The following is a 16,228-nucleotide window of genomic DNA, read 5'->3' as shown; positions in this document are numbered from 1 at the left end:
CAATTACACGCACGGCGGGCGTTGGACAGCCGAGAGCATGAGCTGAGGCGCCCACTGCTCGCCAGTCAGAAGACTTTTCTCGAATGAATCATTTGAAGATCGTGCTGGCTTGACAAGGAATCATGGCATTCAAGTGCATGCGGCCGCGACTTTTCTTCTTCATGCGCCGGCCCCGCACGCCCTGCAAATAATGTCGCCGCCTGCCTCCCACTGCGTCACCTCACAACGTGCCTGTGCTGGTTGACAGACGGACACGCCGCCACTCAGCCGCCTCGACCCCGCCAGCTGCAATTCTCATCTGCCACTCCTCTCCCTCTCAATTGTTCCCTCTTGCAAGTGGCGTCCGCCCAGGGCACTCACACGATCCAGAACCGCCCGACTTCGCCCGCTTCACGTGATTCGCCCTCTGACAGCCCGACATCAAACGTTACCAGCTCCAGTGACTCTTCTCTCCATCCCCCAAAGTCCACCTTCGGGGGACCAACAGCTATCACTCGTAAAATCGACACCATCATTCTCCATTTTTCTTCTCCGCGAGCTTCTCGTCGCCGCTTTGCCCCCCCGGCGAGGTTTTGGGTGGCCCCCCCGCAGTTTCGTCATTGGTGCGCACCACCATGTCTGCGAATCAGTCCAGCATTGCCGCCTCCAAGTCGACCAACACTTCGAATCAGTCCTCTCCAGTCCAATCCCAGGCTGCTTCGTCCGCAACCGGTGACAATTACGGCCTGCGCCGAGCTGGGGGATCAGGTAGTTTCGGTGCAGGTGCAGCTTCGCGTTCCATCCCCTCGCCACGGAACAACCAGACCTCGAAGAAGAAGCACAAGAGCTCGAAACGTTTTGCTGCTGCCGACGAGGATGCTCTGGCGGAAGCAGTATGTTTCCCACTCCGAGTCCTGGGTGCCGACATGCCCTAACTTGCCTACAGATCGCCATGCGCTCCACCAACAGTCGAAAAGGCCAAACGTCAATCACCCATTTGATGAATTTTAGCCTTCCTCCGCGCCCTCAGTCTAATCACTACGGTGGCCACAGCCATGGCCGCCCTTATCGAAGGGCCCCAACGTGGGGTCTTGGATCCGGATACCATGCGGTAGACAAGGCGAGGTGAGATCAGCTCAGTGGTGCATTGGTCGTCTCCTAACGTTCATCTCAGATATGTCCATGCCAACTACCGATTCATTGTCGACCCCCGTGCAGATTACTACCCTCAGAGCACTGACGCCGACATCCATCTGGACTGGAATAATGTCTTACAGATTCTTGCCTCGGCCCAGTCTCAATCCGCCTCTTGCCCTATTTGCCTTGGCGACCCGGTAGCGCCGCGAATGGCGAGATGCGGGCACATCTTCTGCCTGCCGTGTCTGATAAGATTCATGCACTCCGAGAATGAGGATACCAAGGTTCCGGAAAAGAAAGCAAGATCGAAGAAATGCCCTCTCTGCGAGGACAAGATTTACGTTTCCGAAACCAGGCCAGTAAGGTTCTACTGGGGCCAAGAGGGAGAAGCTCCCCGAGAGGGTGCCGACGTCGTTCTTCGATTGATTCTGCGCCCGGCTGCGAGCACACTTGCACTCCCAAGAGATGGAGCAGACATCCTGCCCAACGACGAACAAGTACCGTGGCACATAGCTGCAGAAGTCATGGACTACGCTCGGATCATGAAGGGCAGTGAAGACTATATGATCAATCAGTTCAATGACGAAATCGAAGAGGTGCAGAGCCAAGGACGAGACGATGAGCTCCTGTACGGAGAAAGTACTGAATGGACGCGCAAAGCGGTCAAAATGATAAACGACGCAAAGGAAAAGATTAAGGGCATAGGCAATCCTCCAGCAATGCCCGCAAAGCCTTCTGATAGTAGATTAAGAAAATCTGCTGCTCCGACGGAGGCATCAGCCCTGGATGCTGCTCCATCAAGTTTGGAAGATACCGAAATCGACAGCCAACAGAAAACTTCCTCTGAAACTGGCGTACAACCTGCGGCTGGTCCCGAAAATCTTGATAGTGCTGTTACAACCGAGTCCCCGAATGCTGCTGCTGGACAGTCGCAAGCAGTAAGCAACCTGTCAACCTCGCTTGCGGAATTTCGAAACCGACAACATGAGCATCAACCACCATCTGAGTACTTCTTCTACCAAGCCGCCCTGCATTACTACCTCTCACCCCTCGACATTCGCATCCTCAAAGCAGCCTTTGGGGACTTTGCTTCATTTCCAACGACGATTCTTCCGCGAGTGGAGCGAGTTTCGACCGGGCATGTTGTCGACGACGAACTGAGGAAACGAACCAAGTATCTTGCCCATTTACCGTACGGTCGCGAAGTTGCATTTCTAGAGTGTGATTGGACAGACACCGTTGCACCAGAGACCCTAGAGAAATTCAAGTCCGAGATTGATCGAAGAAGGAAAAGAAACAGGGAAAAAGAAACTAGAGAAGAGAAGGCACGGATACGGGCAGAAAAGGAAGAAGACCAGAAGACTTATGCCCAGGCGCGCCGCAAGCGACCAAGCGTGTCGGACAACCGATTTAGTGCAGATGACTTCCAGCCACTAGTTTCATCAGAGCTTCCTGGTTCTGTAGACGGCGAACACACGTCGACTTCGCCTCCATACGCGCCAAGGAGGCAGGGCTCTGCATTCGCATCTCTGGCATCTCCTTCGACCAGCCCTAGTGCCCCTCGGACTGTGTGGGGGACAACAGCCATAGCTCCTGCTACTCCTCCGCTACACGCGTCCTCCCATGACCAAGAGACCCCCGATGATGGCTGGTTGCAAGACTGGGAGAAGGATCTTTTGCAAGAGGATCAAATGATGGCTCAAATGCAGGCCATGTCGATGGGAGAGGGTGAGAGCTCCAAGACCGGAGCTGCGGCCAGTTCTGGCAATGGAGGAAAGAAGAAGAAGAAGAAGATCACTTTGATGAGCACGAATGTCAGGAGAGGAGCGTAGTCAGAGGGTTTGGAGAGGAATGCTCTTTTGGTTGGTCGGTCTGATCTAGGCTATCTTGCAGCGTCGTGGATCACAGGGGTAGTAGGCGTAAGCAGGTCAGCGACCGATTTTCCCGTAGAGAAATACCACGTAGGGCAACAGATACTGTACAACGCCCCTGCAAATGTCGTTACTCGATTGTCGCGCGGTGCGATGAGGTCCCGGCGCAATGCAATGTCCTCGAATGATGTCATGATGGGTGCTGTTCTTGCCGTTCCTTAGGTTGCCCCGAGGTGGAGGCGGTAACTTTACCGGAAGCTAAGCAAAGTTTGTCAACACGCCAAGGGCGGCCAACTTTTGGGGAACTACACCACCGAATCTCTCCACCGGCCGTCATCACTTCTATACAAGGGGCCGTCGGTCGCCGACACACGCGCGCATCTATCCCATCTTTTTCCATCCTTGCGCGCATCCATTGCATCCTTTTCCATCCTTCATCAAAGCTGTCATTGCTGCTGAAGCGCTTCCAACTGGTTGCTCTGCCGAGTCAATCATGTCGCAGAGAATAACCCGGTCTCAGACCGGCGCAACGCCTAGGTAGTCAACCTCCACCACGACAATCGCACCCTCCCTCGGTGCCCTCCACGCTGGCGCACACTCTCTACCAAATTATAAATCTTTCACGCGACAGATGAGCTGACAGTAAGCTGTAGGAAGCCCACCAATCCAGGTTTTGTGGAAACTCCTGGCCGCCAAAGGCGCACCACGCGCAGATCAGCTGCTCTGAGCGCCGAAGCCGAGTCTGGAGAGGAAGACGCAACGCCTGCGCCAACGTCAAATGGTACCAGTACCTCGTCCGACCATGTCAATGGAGCTGCTCAGGGGTATGCATCAACCAACGGAACCAATGGAACCACTGAAAAGCTGGCCGACCAAGACAAGACGGAGAAGAAGGTCATCGACCCCACACAATTGCAAAACGACCACGAGGAATTCGGTGGCTCACTTGGCACGGGAGCCATGATGATTGGTTTCCCGTTGTTGATGTACTACATGTGGGCGGGCGCGACCTACTATGATGGAGCTCTTCCCCTGCCTGCCGACGGCCAAAGCATCCCCGACTTTTTGAAGCATTTGGCATCTCTTTGCTACGAGGGCGCATTCCCCCATGCTCGCGCCTGGACCATATACTGGACTTTTTTGGTCATCCAGGTCGTATTCTACCTGTTTATGCCCGGAGTTTACGCCAAGGGTCAAGCCCTTCCCCATCTGGGAGGGAAGCAGCTGGATTATTACTGCTCGGCCGTGTGGAGCTTTTACTCCAACATCGTTCTTGGCCTTGCGCTTCATTACACGGGTTATTTCAAGCTTTACACTCTCATTGACGAATTCGGCCCCATCATGTCCGTCGCGATCCTGACTGGCTTTATGTTCAGCATCTACTTCTACATCAGCGCTCATGTCCGTGGCGTCCAGACCAGGATGACTGGATCTCCAGTCTACGACTTTTTCATGGGCGCGGAGCTTAACCCCCGCCTGTTCGGATGGCTCGACTTCAAGATGTTTTTCGAAGTCCGCATTCCGTGGTACATGCTCTTTTTCATCTCTCTCGGTACCGCTGCAAGGCAATATGAAAATTACGGATACATCAGTGGAGAGGTTGCGTTCCTTGTCATGGCCCACTGGCTGTACGCGAACGCTTGCAGCAAAGGTGAACACTTGATTGTCACCACCTGGTATGACGCCCCAATCCAATGTGGTCGAGCTTCGCTGATTGTGACCCTGAAGGGACATGTACTTTGAGAAGCAAGGTTTCATGCTAGCCTTCTGGAACCTTGCCGGTGTACCGCTTACTTATTGCCACTGCACCATCTATCTGGCAAACCACCACCCGTCAGAGTACGAGCATCCGAAGTGGGTGCTTGCCTTCCTTTTCGCCGCCTACCTGTTCTTCTACTGGATCTGGGACACCACCAACAGCCAAAAGAATCACTTCCGTCACACTGAAAGGGGCAATGGCGAGGTGCGCAAGACGTTCCCTCAACTCCCGTGGCAATATGTGGAAAACCCGAAGACGATCCGAACCAAGACTGGCAAGAATCTTCTCTGTGATGGTTGGTACGGATTGGCTCGCAAGATTCATTACACATGCGACCTCTGGTTTGCCTTAAACTGGGGCTTCATTACTGGTTTCCGCAGTCCGTTCCCTTGGTTTTACCCGGTCTTCTTCACCGTCATGATCATCCATCGCGCGACGAGGGACATTGAGCGCTGCCGGAAGCAATATGGCGAAGCATGGGAGGAGTATGAGCGCCGGGTTCCCTACCTGTTCATTCCGGTAAGAATCTTTGCTTTTGGAAATGGTGCGCCTTGAAGCTGACAGAAGCTTACGTAGTACGTCATCTGAGCGCCGATGCGATTTCCTACGGATGAGCATTTAGTTTCACCGACGAGCGTCTGAAGACGCAAAAGCCATCTGAAGCTAGATCTTTTTTCCAGCACATTACAGAGCGCCATGCGTGGATGCATTGTGGCTTGAAACGCACAAGGATCCGACCTTTGAGGATTCATGCGGAGTAAATACGTACGTGGCTGTGCCTGCAAGGTTCCTGCCCTCTGAGCAAATATGGTGCAGTAGATATGGAGGTTTTAGAGGTACCCGCAAAGACGAGAATCCATTCAAATTTCGGACGGGCAGGCGAAAGGTGGCGCTGCGGTCATATTCTGCCGTCGTTAACGTTGACAGTTTTCCTTGGCGTCTGTGGCTGTACCTGGGTGTTGTCTGTTTCGGAGGTAGAGTGGCTTAATACTCGAAAAAGAATGGCACAGGGCGGTGCTGCGCAATGTGGCTGGCCCAGTCTCAAACGACGAAAGCGGCTTCAGGTCACAATCAATGCTGCACGATGCGCGCGAGCGCGTGGGACGCAGACGCATGCCATGACCTCATCCCAAGACAGTTCAGCAGCATGAAATGGTGATGCGAAAACGAATCTTGTCCTGTCGGCGCCCTGGGCCGATGCTGTCGAGTCGGGATACCGCTCTACCCTGCATAGCCGCCCGGCCTTCCGAGTCTGCCTCGAGTAACTAACTTCACCAGGCAGGATGACTTTTGCTCCATTTCCAAGAAAAATGAAGCCAGCAAACCCATGGCGAGGGCAACAGCTAACCGTGGGCCCAAGACCCTGAGCTGGCATCACAACGCAGCAGCAGTAAGGAACCCCATGTGGGCAACTCTGTCAAACAAAATACACCCCACGATCAAACACGACGCAGCATGGTCAACATTGAGCGGCCGCCGAGGCAGCCTGCGTGCACTGTGATTGGTCACGCGCCTCAAACGGCATCGTGCGCCTGTGGACCTCAGTTCAGCAAACCCGGAGCCTTCCTCTGATCAACAAGGATGCCCGACGCGGTTCGGCTGCGGGATATAGCATGGATCCCCAACCGTCCATGTGAGAGCACCATGCTCCTTTCCCAAGGCGCTCGCTGCCACTCTCCCCACACTGCCTCCGCTCTTGGCTACTTGCTCCCCGTCCGCCTCCGCCGCCGCCTGCAACGTCGCCTTTTAAGGTTGCGGAGGCGTGTGTGCGCCATTAGGCGGCGTCGCTGCTGATCAGGGCCCCGTGGTCATGGTGCCTGGGTCCGTCGTGTAGTGCGGACTTCGGCTGCGGGAGGAGGCGACCTTGCCCCATAAAGTTCAGTCCGAACCCAATCCTTTTTTGGAGGAACGCCCCAGCACGTACCCTCTTTGACAAACAGCCTCCACGTGTATATGCTACACCATGTTGTTGGGCAACATGATTTTGTGGCATGCGGGCCTTTTCGCGGCTTGCGCCAGTCTCGCCTCGGGTCTGCTTGAGAAACCAAAGGTCGATGGTGTGCCGCAATATGTTTTGGACTATGGTGAGTTGCGTCCTACGTCTTTCGTCCTGTCGTTACGCCTCGAGTTCTGTCCTGCACGTTTCTCTGCTGCTTCCGTCCTGTCTATTTTCCTCGCTGTATAAACCACCGGCGAGTCTGTGAACACACACAGCCAACACTGAATACTTTGTAGCGCCCCTGTGCTACCTACATCACCAAGAGGTGTATCTACCTTCCGACCTGCAAGTGCACCTCAACAACACTACGCCACAAGATAACGACTTCAAGAAGATCGAGGGAGCTCCGTCGCCGTTGTCCCTGACCAACCTGAACAAGCTCAACGACTTTGCCGATGGCGGGAAGAAGGTTTACCTTACATCCAAAGACGATATCACAAATGATCCGGCATGGCTCAAGGGCGCTGCACCTGATTGCGACGGCAAAGCATCAGACGCTATCGCGGTTGCTATCATAATTGTTGACAAAGGTGACGACAACATCGACGCTTTCTACCAGTACTTCTACTCGTTCAACTGGGGTGGCGTTGTCTTGAAGGCATTTGAAGCTGGCCACCATGTGGGCGACTGGTAAGTTTTGGCGGACGTTGCTCCTACTTGCGTTCCTCAGCAAGTGACGGTTCTGACATGCGCCAGGGAACAAAACATGATCCGCTTCGAAAAAGGCAAACCAACATACGTGTGGTTCAGCCAGCACGGAAACGGACAAGCCTTTGCCTACGACGTGCTCGAGAAATCGGGCCAACGCTTCGTCAACTACATCGCCAATGGCTCGCACGCCAACTACGCCGTCTCAGGCTCGCACGACCACACCATCTCCGAACTGAACCTGGGCAAAGGGATCCTGATGGACTACACCGACGGGCCCAAGGACGGCGGCAAGCTATGGGACCCGCTGCAAAACGCCTACTTCTATAAGTTTAGCGACGCGACCGGCAAGCCGACCTTAACGTCTACTGAGCCTGACAAGTATCCGACCGAATGGCTCGATTTCTTGGGCAGGTGGGGTGACAAGCAGTACCCTAAGAGCGACAAGCGACAGCAGGAGATTCTGGGAGGCGTCACGGCCAAGTACGTTAACGGCCCGACGGGTCCGATTGAGAAGCAGCTGGTGCGGAAAGACCCGTGTCCGGACTACGTGAACCCGTGTATCCTCAGGCATATTTTGAGTCCGTAAGGACCGTAAGGAGGAGGGTCGCGAAGATTTAAGGAGATTTTATTGAGGCTGCTCCCTCGTGTGTCGACGGTGGTGGTCGTCTTTTACCTCACAGAGACCTCTGTTTGCATTTTGGCAGAGTTGTGAGGCATGCGGTGCTTCTATCCATGTACAGCATTTTTGGTTCGCTGTATGGACATGGAAATGACGGGATTCTTCGGCTGCACTACTTTAATGTAACCATTGTTGATTATTGCGGGGGTTCAACTGTTATTGCTTCTGTTTTCTTTATCCGGTGCATCGCGGCGCTGGAGTAGAACTCAGGATAGCAACGGAAGGCACCGGTACGAATAAACAGTGTTTCCCATAGATGCCGCTCATCGCCTTGGTGTTGAATTGTAATCACAACGCTACAAGCAAACGCCATCGGTCGTCTTTTGGAGTGACCACATCTTCCGTGCTCTTTTTGCTACACCGTTTGAGGGCTGGCTAGAACCGCACGACTCATGCCAATTCTGCTACCCACTCGGCCAGTTCCGATACCTACTCGGCCAGTTCGGATGATAGCCTTGAAAGAGATATTTTGTTTTTCTGCTGTCCAATGACCGCATCGTGCAGCTCCAGAGAGTCGACCAATTTGAGCTTGTTACCACATTGGGCAGCCGGCGATATGATAGGGCTATGTCCGCTGGGAGCTCGGGCCATTCACATTGTCGGCCATGTCGAGCGCATCCCCCGCCATCTCGCCAGACCACTGCGCTCCACTCATTACTGCTATCGCCATGGACGATGACCTCACAGAAGTAGCTCACCTCCGCCCGCTAACTGTACTCGCGCTGACCTATCTGCAGTTCAAAACCCTGCCCGACGAGCTTGTCTACGACATCTTCGAGTACTTGAATTACAGCGAGCTAACGCGAGTGGCACTGACGTGCTCTTGGGGCTACCAGCGCGCAACGCCTCTTTTGTGGAAAGACTTGGAGCTCAAGGACAAATGGACGCTCCATCCCAAAGACGAGAGGCCGCAAATCGCCGCTCACAGGTGTCGAGATAATCGTTGCGACGAGCACGATGATACCCCGATTATCAAGAAGCTGCTGGTGCTGGCCAGGCACGATTCCCCATGTGAGCTCTTCTCCGACCGCGAATAGCTGCTGACGGATCGCAGAAAACCGCACCTTGCCTCCCTCGTCCAAACCGTCCTCCACCGCTGCCATCTCCCTACTCCTGGCATTTATCATGAACTACCCAAGTTCTCGTTCAAGTCGAGGGTCCTGTCGCCAGATCCAAGGACTCGCCTACTCCTGATCTTGGCCATATGGAACATGAAGAATGTGCACACTTTGCGCATAGTATACGGCCACTACAACCTGACATATGTGTTAATATGGGGCTTTTTGCACCCGGACCGTCCAAGGAATATTCCCTTAAGACGGCTATGGCTGGAGAGTTGCTCCTTGGCTCTGCCACGGCCCAGTCGAGTAGGATCGTCATATTGGCCTGATCTTACGGGCATCGAGAGTCTTCGCATCAGAAGATTGACTATTGTTAACGACAAGACTCGTGCTATCCTGTACCGCGGAATGGCGCTCTCGCGCGGCAAGGCATGCTCGACAATCCAGGACGGAATCGGCGGAGAGTACAGCACTTACACATCACCAATCATGGGCAACGGCGAAGTATCGTTGGACACTATGGAAGACGCCTGGTTCTACGACAATCTCACCTACAATTCACTTCCCGAGGCAAACGAAGTACTCCGAAGCCATGAGCCGTCGCTGCATGCTCGAGGAGTCTTCAGTGTACATGAGCACGTGCCTCCGGTGACCTTTTTGCGATACTTGCTTTGGGATACCACGCAGACGCTGACATCATTAAACCTGGATATGCTGCTTACCTTTAGTTGCTATCAAGAGCGTGACGAGTCGGATGTGCATGACATGCTCAATCATCTAAGTATGCTTCGCTTCCCTCATTTGCGCGCATTTCAAATGCGCAACGCCATGACGCCATGGTCAAGGTAAGTGAGAATATTTGCTTTCGGAGTGTTCGCTTGATGCTGGCGTGCACATGCAGGCTAACCTTGGGCAGCCTGCCAAAAGGAACATATCTCCTCGATGCGCGCGAATTTGCAGCCGACTTCCGCACGCTATCAGCCAGCTTCCTGGAGTTCATGGAGGCTCATGACAAATTGCAATGCTTGGCCTGGCCCATGGACCGATTCTTCAGTCAGCATGGTCAAGATAAGTCGATTGTAGAAAGACGCAAACTTGTAATTGCCAACCTGGGCCGGACACTTAATGAACTCCGTATCGACATTGCATTCTCCGAGGATCCAATGGACGAGGGCGTGGCACCATTCCAGACAGCACTCGGCGGCATCGCACGCAGACGACGATTTATTTCCTGGTTTGCCCCACACATGAAGAAGCTTGAGGTCGTCAAGATGGAAGGCGCGATTCCTCGCGCCGAGAGGCGTGAAATCGTACGTGCTCTGCATGCATCACCTCTAAAGAAGATTGTGATGATTGGCACCTCGTGTCCGCTTGGAAATCTTTGGACTAACAAAGATCATTCAAACGACCTCGACCTATGGGGTCTGCATTTCGAAGACGAAGAGGCCCTATCTTTAACGGTCGAGAGTACTCCCACCCCTCCTGGCCCCGACTTTGAATTTGAACCCTCCTTCGACTGGCCTCGTTCTTGCTCCATGGCACACACAATAGCATCTTTACACTCGCAGACCATTACCGAGCTCAAGTTTTGTGGTTACACCGGCGCACCTATACTCTACACCCCAACATCGCTGGATAAGACAATGCTCAAGCCATTACGCAGCTTCCACGCCCTTGAAAGGCTCACCGTGTCCTTCTGGCTCGACACCAATTTCGATGGCAGCGACCGGGACGAAGAAGTGATATCTTACTGGCTCGACGGACGAACGCCTCACTCGACAGCCCTAGCTGTGGTCTCGGATGCTGCCAACGAAGGGATGGCTGATGGGCGCGTCAATGGCGAGAACGACCGCTCATACAACTGCTCCAACATTTCCAATGCCTCTACATGCACTAATGGCCCCAGCGAAGGTGAATACGATTATCTCCCCAACGTGGTCCCTCCCCACCCGTCACACCCCGACCACGTCCTCACAGACGTAACCATCGACCCCCTGACAGGTCCCGAGCCCCTCGTCAGCATCCCCATCACAGCCGTGCACCGCGGCTACCAAAGGAAACCCGTCCCCCTCAGCAGATGGTCCGAACGCCTGCGTGCCCTGTACACGCCGCGCCACATGGCCGAGCAAGTGGCGCGCCAGATCGGCCCCGCGCTCAGCGACACGGCCAAGCGCAAGCCGGGCGGCGTGCTCGTCCGCGCCAGCTTCTGCCTCGGCGCCCAAGCCGGCTTGGGCGCCGTGTGGGACGTCGACGTGCGCATCGGATCTGTCAGGCGGACCAGCCGCCGCATCAGGCGCCTCGAGAGCATGATGGCGCGTAAAGAGCAGACAGGCGCGTGGCGCCCAAATGACGACAAGGAGAAGTGGGAATCGGAGTGTAATCAGTGGGTTGACGTCTTGCTTGATTGGGAGGGTCCGAGGGAGGAAGCGGAGCCGGGGCGTTGGTGGGGCAAGATGAAGGAGAGGAGGTGGTTTTAGTTGGATGGTCGTGTCTGGCAAAGGGGGATTCAAGAATCCTGAGGACTTTGGCGCTTGCAATGTGTGTGGATTGTGGATAGGCGCGTCTGATGCATTTGTTCACTTGAGCTGAGCTCGCTGGAGCAATCCAGCCAGCCAGCCAGCCAGCCAGCCAGTCTGTCTGGTTGCCCCTCATGGAGGCTGTTGGATTGACTGCACACGGGATAGACATCTGTCTGATAGGTACCTTCCCCATCTTGGCGTTGACATTTGCTTCAAGCATTCCAGAAAAGCTGGCCAGCGGGGCTGGGTTACATAGACAAACTTCTTTCAGACATGGAGGTCACGAAGACGAGTCTCGGCGAGGTGTAGACGCTATTCCGGATCGCGGCCGACACCAAAAAACATCCATCCATGCAATTTGCGACTTCCCTACGAGTCTGAGATGGAGAAGGAACAGAATGAGAAGACCGATCGGTCGAGATGTGTGTAAGCACCAGAAAAAACAAAATTCTAGTCCCGAATGGGTGATGCATTCATTGCCACGATGCCTGCTTGCCTGCCTGCCTGCCATCCTACCATGTCGAAACTTATGTACCTTACCTACCTACCCTACCTACCTACCTACCTGTCCGGCGCGTTTATGAACAACAAGCAAGACTCAAACTGACTACCACCTATTGCCCTGCCTCCCCACCCAACCAGCCAATCGTCAACAATCAACCGCCCAACTCCATCACAACGACGTCCACCCACTTGGTAGCTGGACAGCCGAAACAGCGTCCACGCAACGGCGCTACGTCGCCAAAAGGGGCTCGAATGTTAGCCCGCGACTGAGCCGCATAGACACTGCTTCGTGACCATTTCTTTTCCAAGACGACGGGGCTTTAATCCTCCTGGTAAGAAATCTTGCGCATCTCACCCAGCCGCGACCGAGCAGCCGCAAGAGCATTTTCGAGCTGAAGGATTTCGACCTAGCAGCCCAATCAAGTCAGCATTTGCAAAAGAAGAGGAGGAGAAGAGAAAAGAAAAAAGGGCAAACACACCTGCTGCTCCATCTCGCGGACCTTGAACTCGTGGCCCGACAACTTGGCATAGTCGACAGCCTCCTCGCCACCATTGTTCCTCTCCTGAATAATCTGCTGCACCTGCCGAACCAAAGCACGGCACGCGGCAGTGACGGCCTTGGACGCCGCCTCGAGGCGGTCCTGCGTCTTGGACATGAAGCTGGCCTTGACGCGGCTGGCGGCGACGAGCTGCGCCGTGCTGGCTGCCACGTCGTTGGACGCGACAATGAGCTGCTCGGGCGAGTTGCGCCCAGAGATGACACCGTCGGCCGTCTCGATGAGCATATTGGTCGACGTGGCCACGGCTTTGGCCGCCGAAATGAGTCCCTCGGTCCAGCGGTTGTTCTTCTTGTAGAAAGCAGTACGTGACGACGTACCCTTGCCCTCGCGCACGATTTCCTGTTGCGATTCGGTAGCGGCTTTGATGAGGCGTGCGATCGCGTTGGTGACCTCAATAGCGGCACCGAGAATGGCATCGTGGATACGGAGCTCGTAAGTCGAGTAACTGTCGCGCGACTTTTCTTTGAGCTTGGTGAGGCGTTCTGTTGCGGCCAAAATGGCGTTGGCGGCGTTGGACATCTCGCGGTCGACGAGATCGCCCAAGTCGCCTTGGTTGTTGGTAATCTTGGTCTTTGGCGCAAAGGCGTCTGCAATCTTGGAGAGCTTTTGGAGGTTGAGCTGGACTTCGCTGTTGCCGTTCAGGACGACGTCCGTCTTTTGCAAATCTTCCATTCCATCTAGACGGAAAGACTGCAGTGAACGGAAAAAGTTGACCGTCGATTCGGCAGCGTGTCGTGCGGCAAAAATGAGTTGGTCGGCCTTCTTCTCATCGGAAGCGAATCTCGTCAGTCCCTTGGTGTTGCTGAGGACATCGGCGATCGATCCAGAAAAGTTGTTAACTGTTCGAATAATCTCCGCATGCGTGCTATTGGGTCCATCCGCAATAAAGTTGTTGAAGGCAGTAGAAAACTCCATGGCGCACGAAGAGGCCTTTTCAATCTGCGACAGCACATACGCTCCAGTGGCATTCTGGTTACCTGCTTGCATCGACGATTCGAGCTCGTACAAAGAGTCGTCAACCCGCTGGATTCCGCTCTGAAGAACCGAGTCAATCATGTCATTAATCTTGCGCAAGTTGTCGAGAATGACGGTGTCGATGACACCATCCGTGGCGTGGTCAGTCTCGTTTTGGTTCATCTTGAGCTCGTTGAGCTCCAACAAGGTCTGGTCCATGCCAGCCTTGAAGATTTCCAGCTCGTCCTCCTTTTCGCGCAGCTGGCGCTCAAGGTCAGAATCGCCTTCCCTGAACTTCATCGACATGTCTTCGAGCTGGCGAGTCTTGTTACGCAGAGCCTCTTCGAGATCCGCAATTTCGCGGTTGTGCCTCGACAGCATTGCAGACAACTCGGAGCCCTTTCCGCGCTCTGCCTGGTCTGCTCTGTCCTGAGCAAGTCTGAGCTCGCGCTTGAGCGTCTCGACCTCGTCTTTGTGACCGCCCTGGACCCTGTCCTTGTCGTGCAATGCACGATCACGCTCGCGAATCATATCTGCAAGCTCCAAGTTCTTGGTCTTCAGCTCCCGCTGCAGCTTCTCGCGCTGGTCGATGGCTTCTTGGGCCGACGACGCCTTGAGTTGGACCGACTTGAACTTTTGGAGCAGCTCCAGATGTTCGTGCCGCAGCTGAGAGTAGAGCTTCGCCAATGCCTCGTACTTGCTACGCCAGGTGTTTAGTTGCTCCTGCAAGGCGCGAATCTGGTCGTCCTTTGATTGAGACTGCTGCGTAAAGTTCGCTTGGATCTGTGACAGCTCCCCTTCCAGTGCCTTGACCCGTTGGTCGTATTGCTGCAACATCAGCTGGTCCTGCTGATACTGCATCCTGGCGTTGAGATTTTCGCGCTCGAGTTCTGCGAGGCGGCCTTGCGTTTGTTGAGCAAACTGTTCCCTAGCAAGTTGCTCCTGGGCCAGCCTGGCTTGCTCAGCTGCCATCCTCTGTTGCTCCTCAAATTGTCTCTGCGCTTCCAGCTGAGACTGTTGCTGTTGTCTTTGGGCATCTTCCCACTGTTGTTGCAGTCTACGCTGTTCCGCTTCGTATTCTTGCTGCTGCCTCTTTTGCTCGTCCTTCCAAAATTCGTTGATCGGCTCAGGGTCGATGGCGGAGATTTTGTGCGGAGGCTCCTCCTCCTTCTTTGGTCGAGCGGGCAACGCCGGTCTGTCCTCATCTTCAGAGAGCAAGTTTGGCGGGTCCTGGGGAAGTTTCGGAACGGTAATCAAAGAGGTGAGGTACCTCAAGTTTGAGCACTCGTAGTAGAACTTGACCAGGCGGTAGTGCTGGGCGTCATAACGTCCACGAAGGGGCGACAGAGCCTCGTCATCGCCGAGCGTTGTGTGCATGGCGCGCAGCATGCTGGTAATAAACTTGTAGATCCCGTAGCTCTCCTGAACAAGCGGCACCAGCGCCGAAATCCTGCACTCATTGTTTGTCCCATTGCGGAAATGCGAGAAAATGAGCTTTTGGAACGAGTCAATCTGATCCTGCAACGTCATGAGGTCGGAAATGGTCTCGTAGCCCTCGTTGGGGTCGTTTGTGGATTTTAGACTGATGTACTCCTCGTATTCGAAAGTACCGTTGAATTCGGGGTGCTGGCGGTGGAAAGCGAGCTTGGCCAAGAGGAAGTAGACGTATTCCGAGATGAGCGGAGCATATCCTGTACATTTCAAGTCAACCACAAGGCTCGCAAGTCTTCGTTGGGAAACCTAGACAAATGTTCTAGCACGTACCCCTGAGACCCTCTCCTCCGGACACGCCTCTCTGCAAGCTTTCAAGAAAGCCAATGTGCGCCTGAGCCTGTTTGAGAACAATCGGGTGTCCTTCTTGGAGCACTTTGTGTATCGTAATGAGGGCTTTGAAGGTCTGCACTTCGTCGGCCAAGATGGGTTGCCTGCGCAGCATCAGAGTCCGGTCTCTGCGCAAAAGTATCCAAACGAACGCTTACACTTTCATTCCCGCCCAGAACGAGTCGGAATTCTTGTGGTCCCATGTGTAGACAATGGCGGCGCGAACATGTTTCCCTGGCACGCATCAATAGAGCTCCGAACAAGCGCGATAAAGCGCGAGCTTACGTTTCGGCGCGGTCTCATCTGGAAAGGCAAGATGTCAGCGTGCTCGTGGCCGTAGTTGACAAGGCAGTCGGCTTACCTATGCTGGTAGCTTTGCGGATGTTGATGGCAAGCTCCGACTCCTATCCAGAGTTAGTCTGCCGCCTCGCGCGAAACGGCGTCCTGAGACCTGGGCGCAGCTCGTCGATGGAGAATTTGGACACACCTGCTTGCCCATATCCACATTCCGCGAGTTATACATGATATTGGGCGGTAAGGGCTGCCTGCGGCGAAGCCAGGCGCAGTGGTCGGGGGTGGACGGCGGGGAGGTGACGATCTACACGCGGCGGCAAGTTGGCCACGGGGAGAGTTGGGGAGGGTCTGGCTGTTGGTAGGGGTGGAAGCAAAGAGAATGAGGGTATCAAAGAATGAAGCAACAGGCAGAAAGCGCGGGCGCGAGAGAGTTGAGCAGA

At 54.5% G+C, this 16,228-nt stretch overlaps 6 protein-coding genes across 6 annotated transcripts; 5 read left to right on the top strand and 1 right to left on the bottom strand.

The window, feature by feature from the left end:
• Positions 1-169: 169 nt before the first annotated feature.
• On the top strand, positions 170-3,175 carry IWZ02DRAFT_462914 (uncharacterized protein). The gene is made up of 3 exons (XM_066768304.1): positions 170-872; positions 926-1,104; positions 1,154-3,175. Exons 1-3 carry the CDS (start codon positions 615-617, stop codon positions 2,946-2,948), a joined length of 2,232 nt encoding a protein of 743 aa, XP_066618853.1. The 5' UTR covers positions 170-614; the 3' UTR covers positions 2,949-3,175.
• A 156-nt stretch (positions 3,176-3,331) lies between these two features.
• IWZ02DRAFT_100188 (delta(24(24(1)))-sterol reductase) lies at positions 3,332-5,451 on the top strand. Its single transcript, XM_066761234.1, has 4 exons — positions 3,332-3,524; positions 3,641-4,663; positions 4,716-5,265; positions 5,323-5,451. Exons 1-4 carry the CDS (start codon positions 3,481-3,483, stop codon positions 5,332-5,334), a joined length of 1,629 nt encoding a protein of 542 aa, XP_066618852.1. The 5' UTR covers positions 3,332-3,480; the 3' UTR covers positions 5,335-5,451.
• Positions 5,452-6,273: 822 nt separating this feature from the next.
• IWZ02DRAFT_462910 (uncharacterized protein) lies at positions 6,274-8,387 on the top strand. Its single transcript, XM_066768303.1, has 3 exons — positions 6,274-6,830; positions 6,982-7,375; positions 7,442-8,387. Exons 1-3 carry the CDS (start codon positions 6,710-6,712, stop codon positions 7,980-7,982), a joined length of 1,056 nt encoding a protein of 351 aa, XP_066618851.1. The 5' UTR covers positions 6,274-6,709; the 3' UTR covers positions 7,983-8,387.
• Positions 8,388-8,716: 329 nt separating this feature from the next.
• On the top strand, positions 8,717-11,613 carry IWZ02DRAFT_485233 (uncharacterized protein; the record flags this gene model as incomplete). The annotated part of the gene is made up of 4 exons (XM_066769213.1): positions 8,717-8,764; positions 8,813-9,072; positions 9,130-9,981; positions 10,038-11,613. The coding sequence occupies exons 1-4, from the start codon at positions 8,744-8,746 to the stop codon at positions 11,611-11,613; spliced, it is 2,709 nt and encodes a 902-aa protein (XP_066618850.1). The 5' UTR covers positions 8,717-8,743.
• An 86-nt stretch (positions 11,614-11,699) lies between these two features.
• Positions 11,700-12,411, top strand: IWZ02DRAFT_100103 (uncharacterized protein). The gene has a single exon (XM_066761233.1). The coding sequence runs from the start codon at positions 11,787-11,789 to the stop codon at positions 12,237-12,239; it is 453 nt and encodes a 150-aa protein (XP_066618849.1). The 5' UTR covers positions 11,700-11,786; the 3' UTR covers positions 12,240-12,411.
• IWZ02DRAFT_100079 (SLA2 Src like adaptor 2) lies at positions 12,360-15,784 on the bottom strand. The gene is made up of 4 exons (XM_066761231.1): positions 15,653-15,784; positions 15,438-15,598; positions 12,639-15,364; positions 12,360-12,566 (listed from the first exon to the last, which is right to left on the bottom strand). Exons 1-4 carry the CDS (start codon positions 15,658-15,660, stop codon positions 12,480-12,482), a joined length of 2,982 nt encoding a protein of 993 aa, XP_066618848.1. The 5' UTR covers positions 15,661-15,784; the 3' UTR covers positions 12,360-12,479.
• Between the last annotated feature and the right edge of the window lie 444 nt (positions 15,785-16,228).

The sequence above is a fragment of the Phyllosticta citriasiana genome, assembly GCF_038021145.1.
Source record: "Phyllosticta citriasiana strain CBS 120426 chromosome Unknown IWZ02scaffold_16, whole genome shotgun sequence".
Taxonomy (NCBI): Eukaryota; Fungi; Ascomycota; class Dothideomycetes; order Botryosphaeriales; family Phyllostictaceae; genus Phyllosticta; species Phyllosticta citriasiana.
This window is presented reverse-complemented; position numbering and strand designations above follow the sequence as displayed.

Coding starts and splice junctions, on each gene's coding strand:
- IWZ02DRAFT_462914 (XM_066768304.1), top strand. CDS start 615: ATGTCTGCGAATCAGTCCAGCATTGCCGCCTCCAAGTCGACCAACACT. Junction 873..925: donor AGGATGCTCTGGCGGAAGCA/GTATGTTTCCCA, acceptor ACTTGCCTACAG/ATCGCCATGCGCTCCACCAA. Junction 1,105..1,153: donor CATGCGGTAGACAAGGCGAG/GTGAGATCAGCT, acceptor CGTTCATCTCAG/ATATGTCCATGCCAACTACC.
- IWZ02DRAFT_100188 (XM_066761234.1), top strand. CDS start 3,481: ATGTCGCAGAGAATAACCCGGTCTCAGACCGGCGCAACGCCTAG. Junction 3,525..3,640: donor CAGACCGGCGCAACGCCTAG/GTAGTCAACCTC, acceptor AGTAAGCTGTAG/GAAGCCCACCAATCCAGGTT. Junction 4,664..4,715: donor CACTTGATTGTCACCACCTG/GTATGACGCCCC, acceptor GTGACCCTGAAG/GGACATGTACTTTGAGAAGC.
- IWZ02DRAFT_462910 (XM_066768303.1), top strand. CDS start 6,710: ATGTTGTTGGGCAACATGATTTTGTGGCATGCGGGCCTTTTCGCGGCT. Junction 6,831..6,981: donor GCAATATGTTTTGGACTATG/GTGAGTTGCGTC, acceptor AATACTTTGTAG/CGCCCCTGTGCTACCTACAT. Junction 7,376..7,441: donor GGCCACCATGTGGGCGACTG/GTAAGTTTTGGC, acceptor GACATGCGCCAG/GGAACAAAACATGATCCGCT.
- IWZ02DRAFT_100103 (XM_066761233.1), top strand. CDS start 11,787: ATGGAGGCTGTTGGATTGACTGCACACGGGATAGACATCTGTCTGATA.
- IWZ02DRAFT_100079 (XM_066761231.1), bottom strand. Junction 15,365..15,437: donor CGGAGGAGAGGGTCTCAGGG/GTACGTGCTAGA, acceptor TGAAATGTACAG/GATATGCTCCGCTCATCTCG. Junction 12,567..12,638: donor TCCGCGAGATGGAGCAGCAG/GTGTGTTTGCCC, acceptor TTGGGCTGCTAG/GTCGAAATCCTTCAGCTCGA.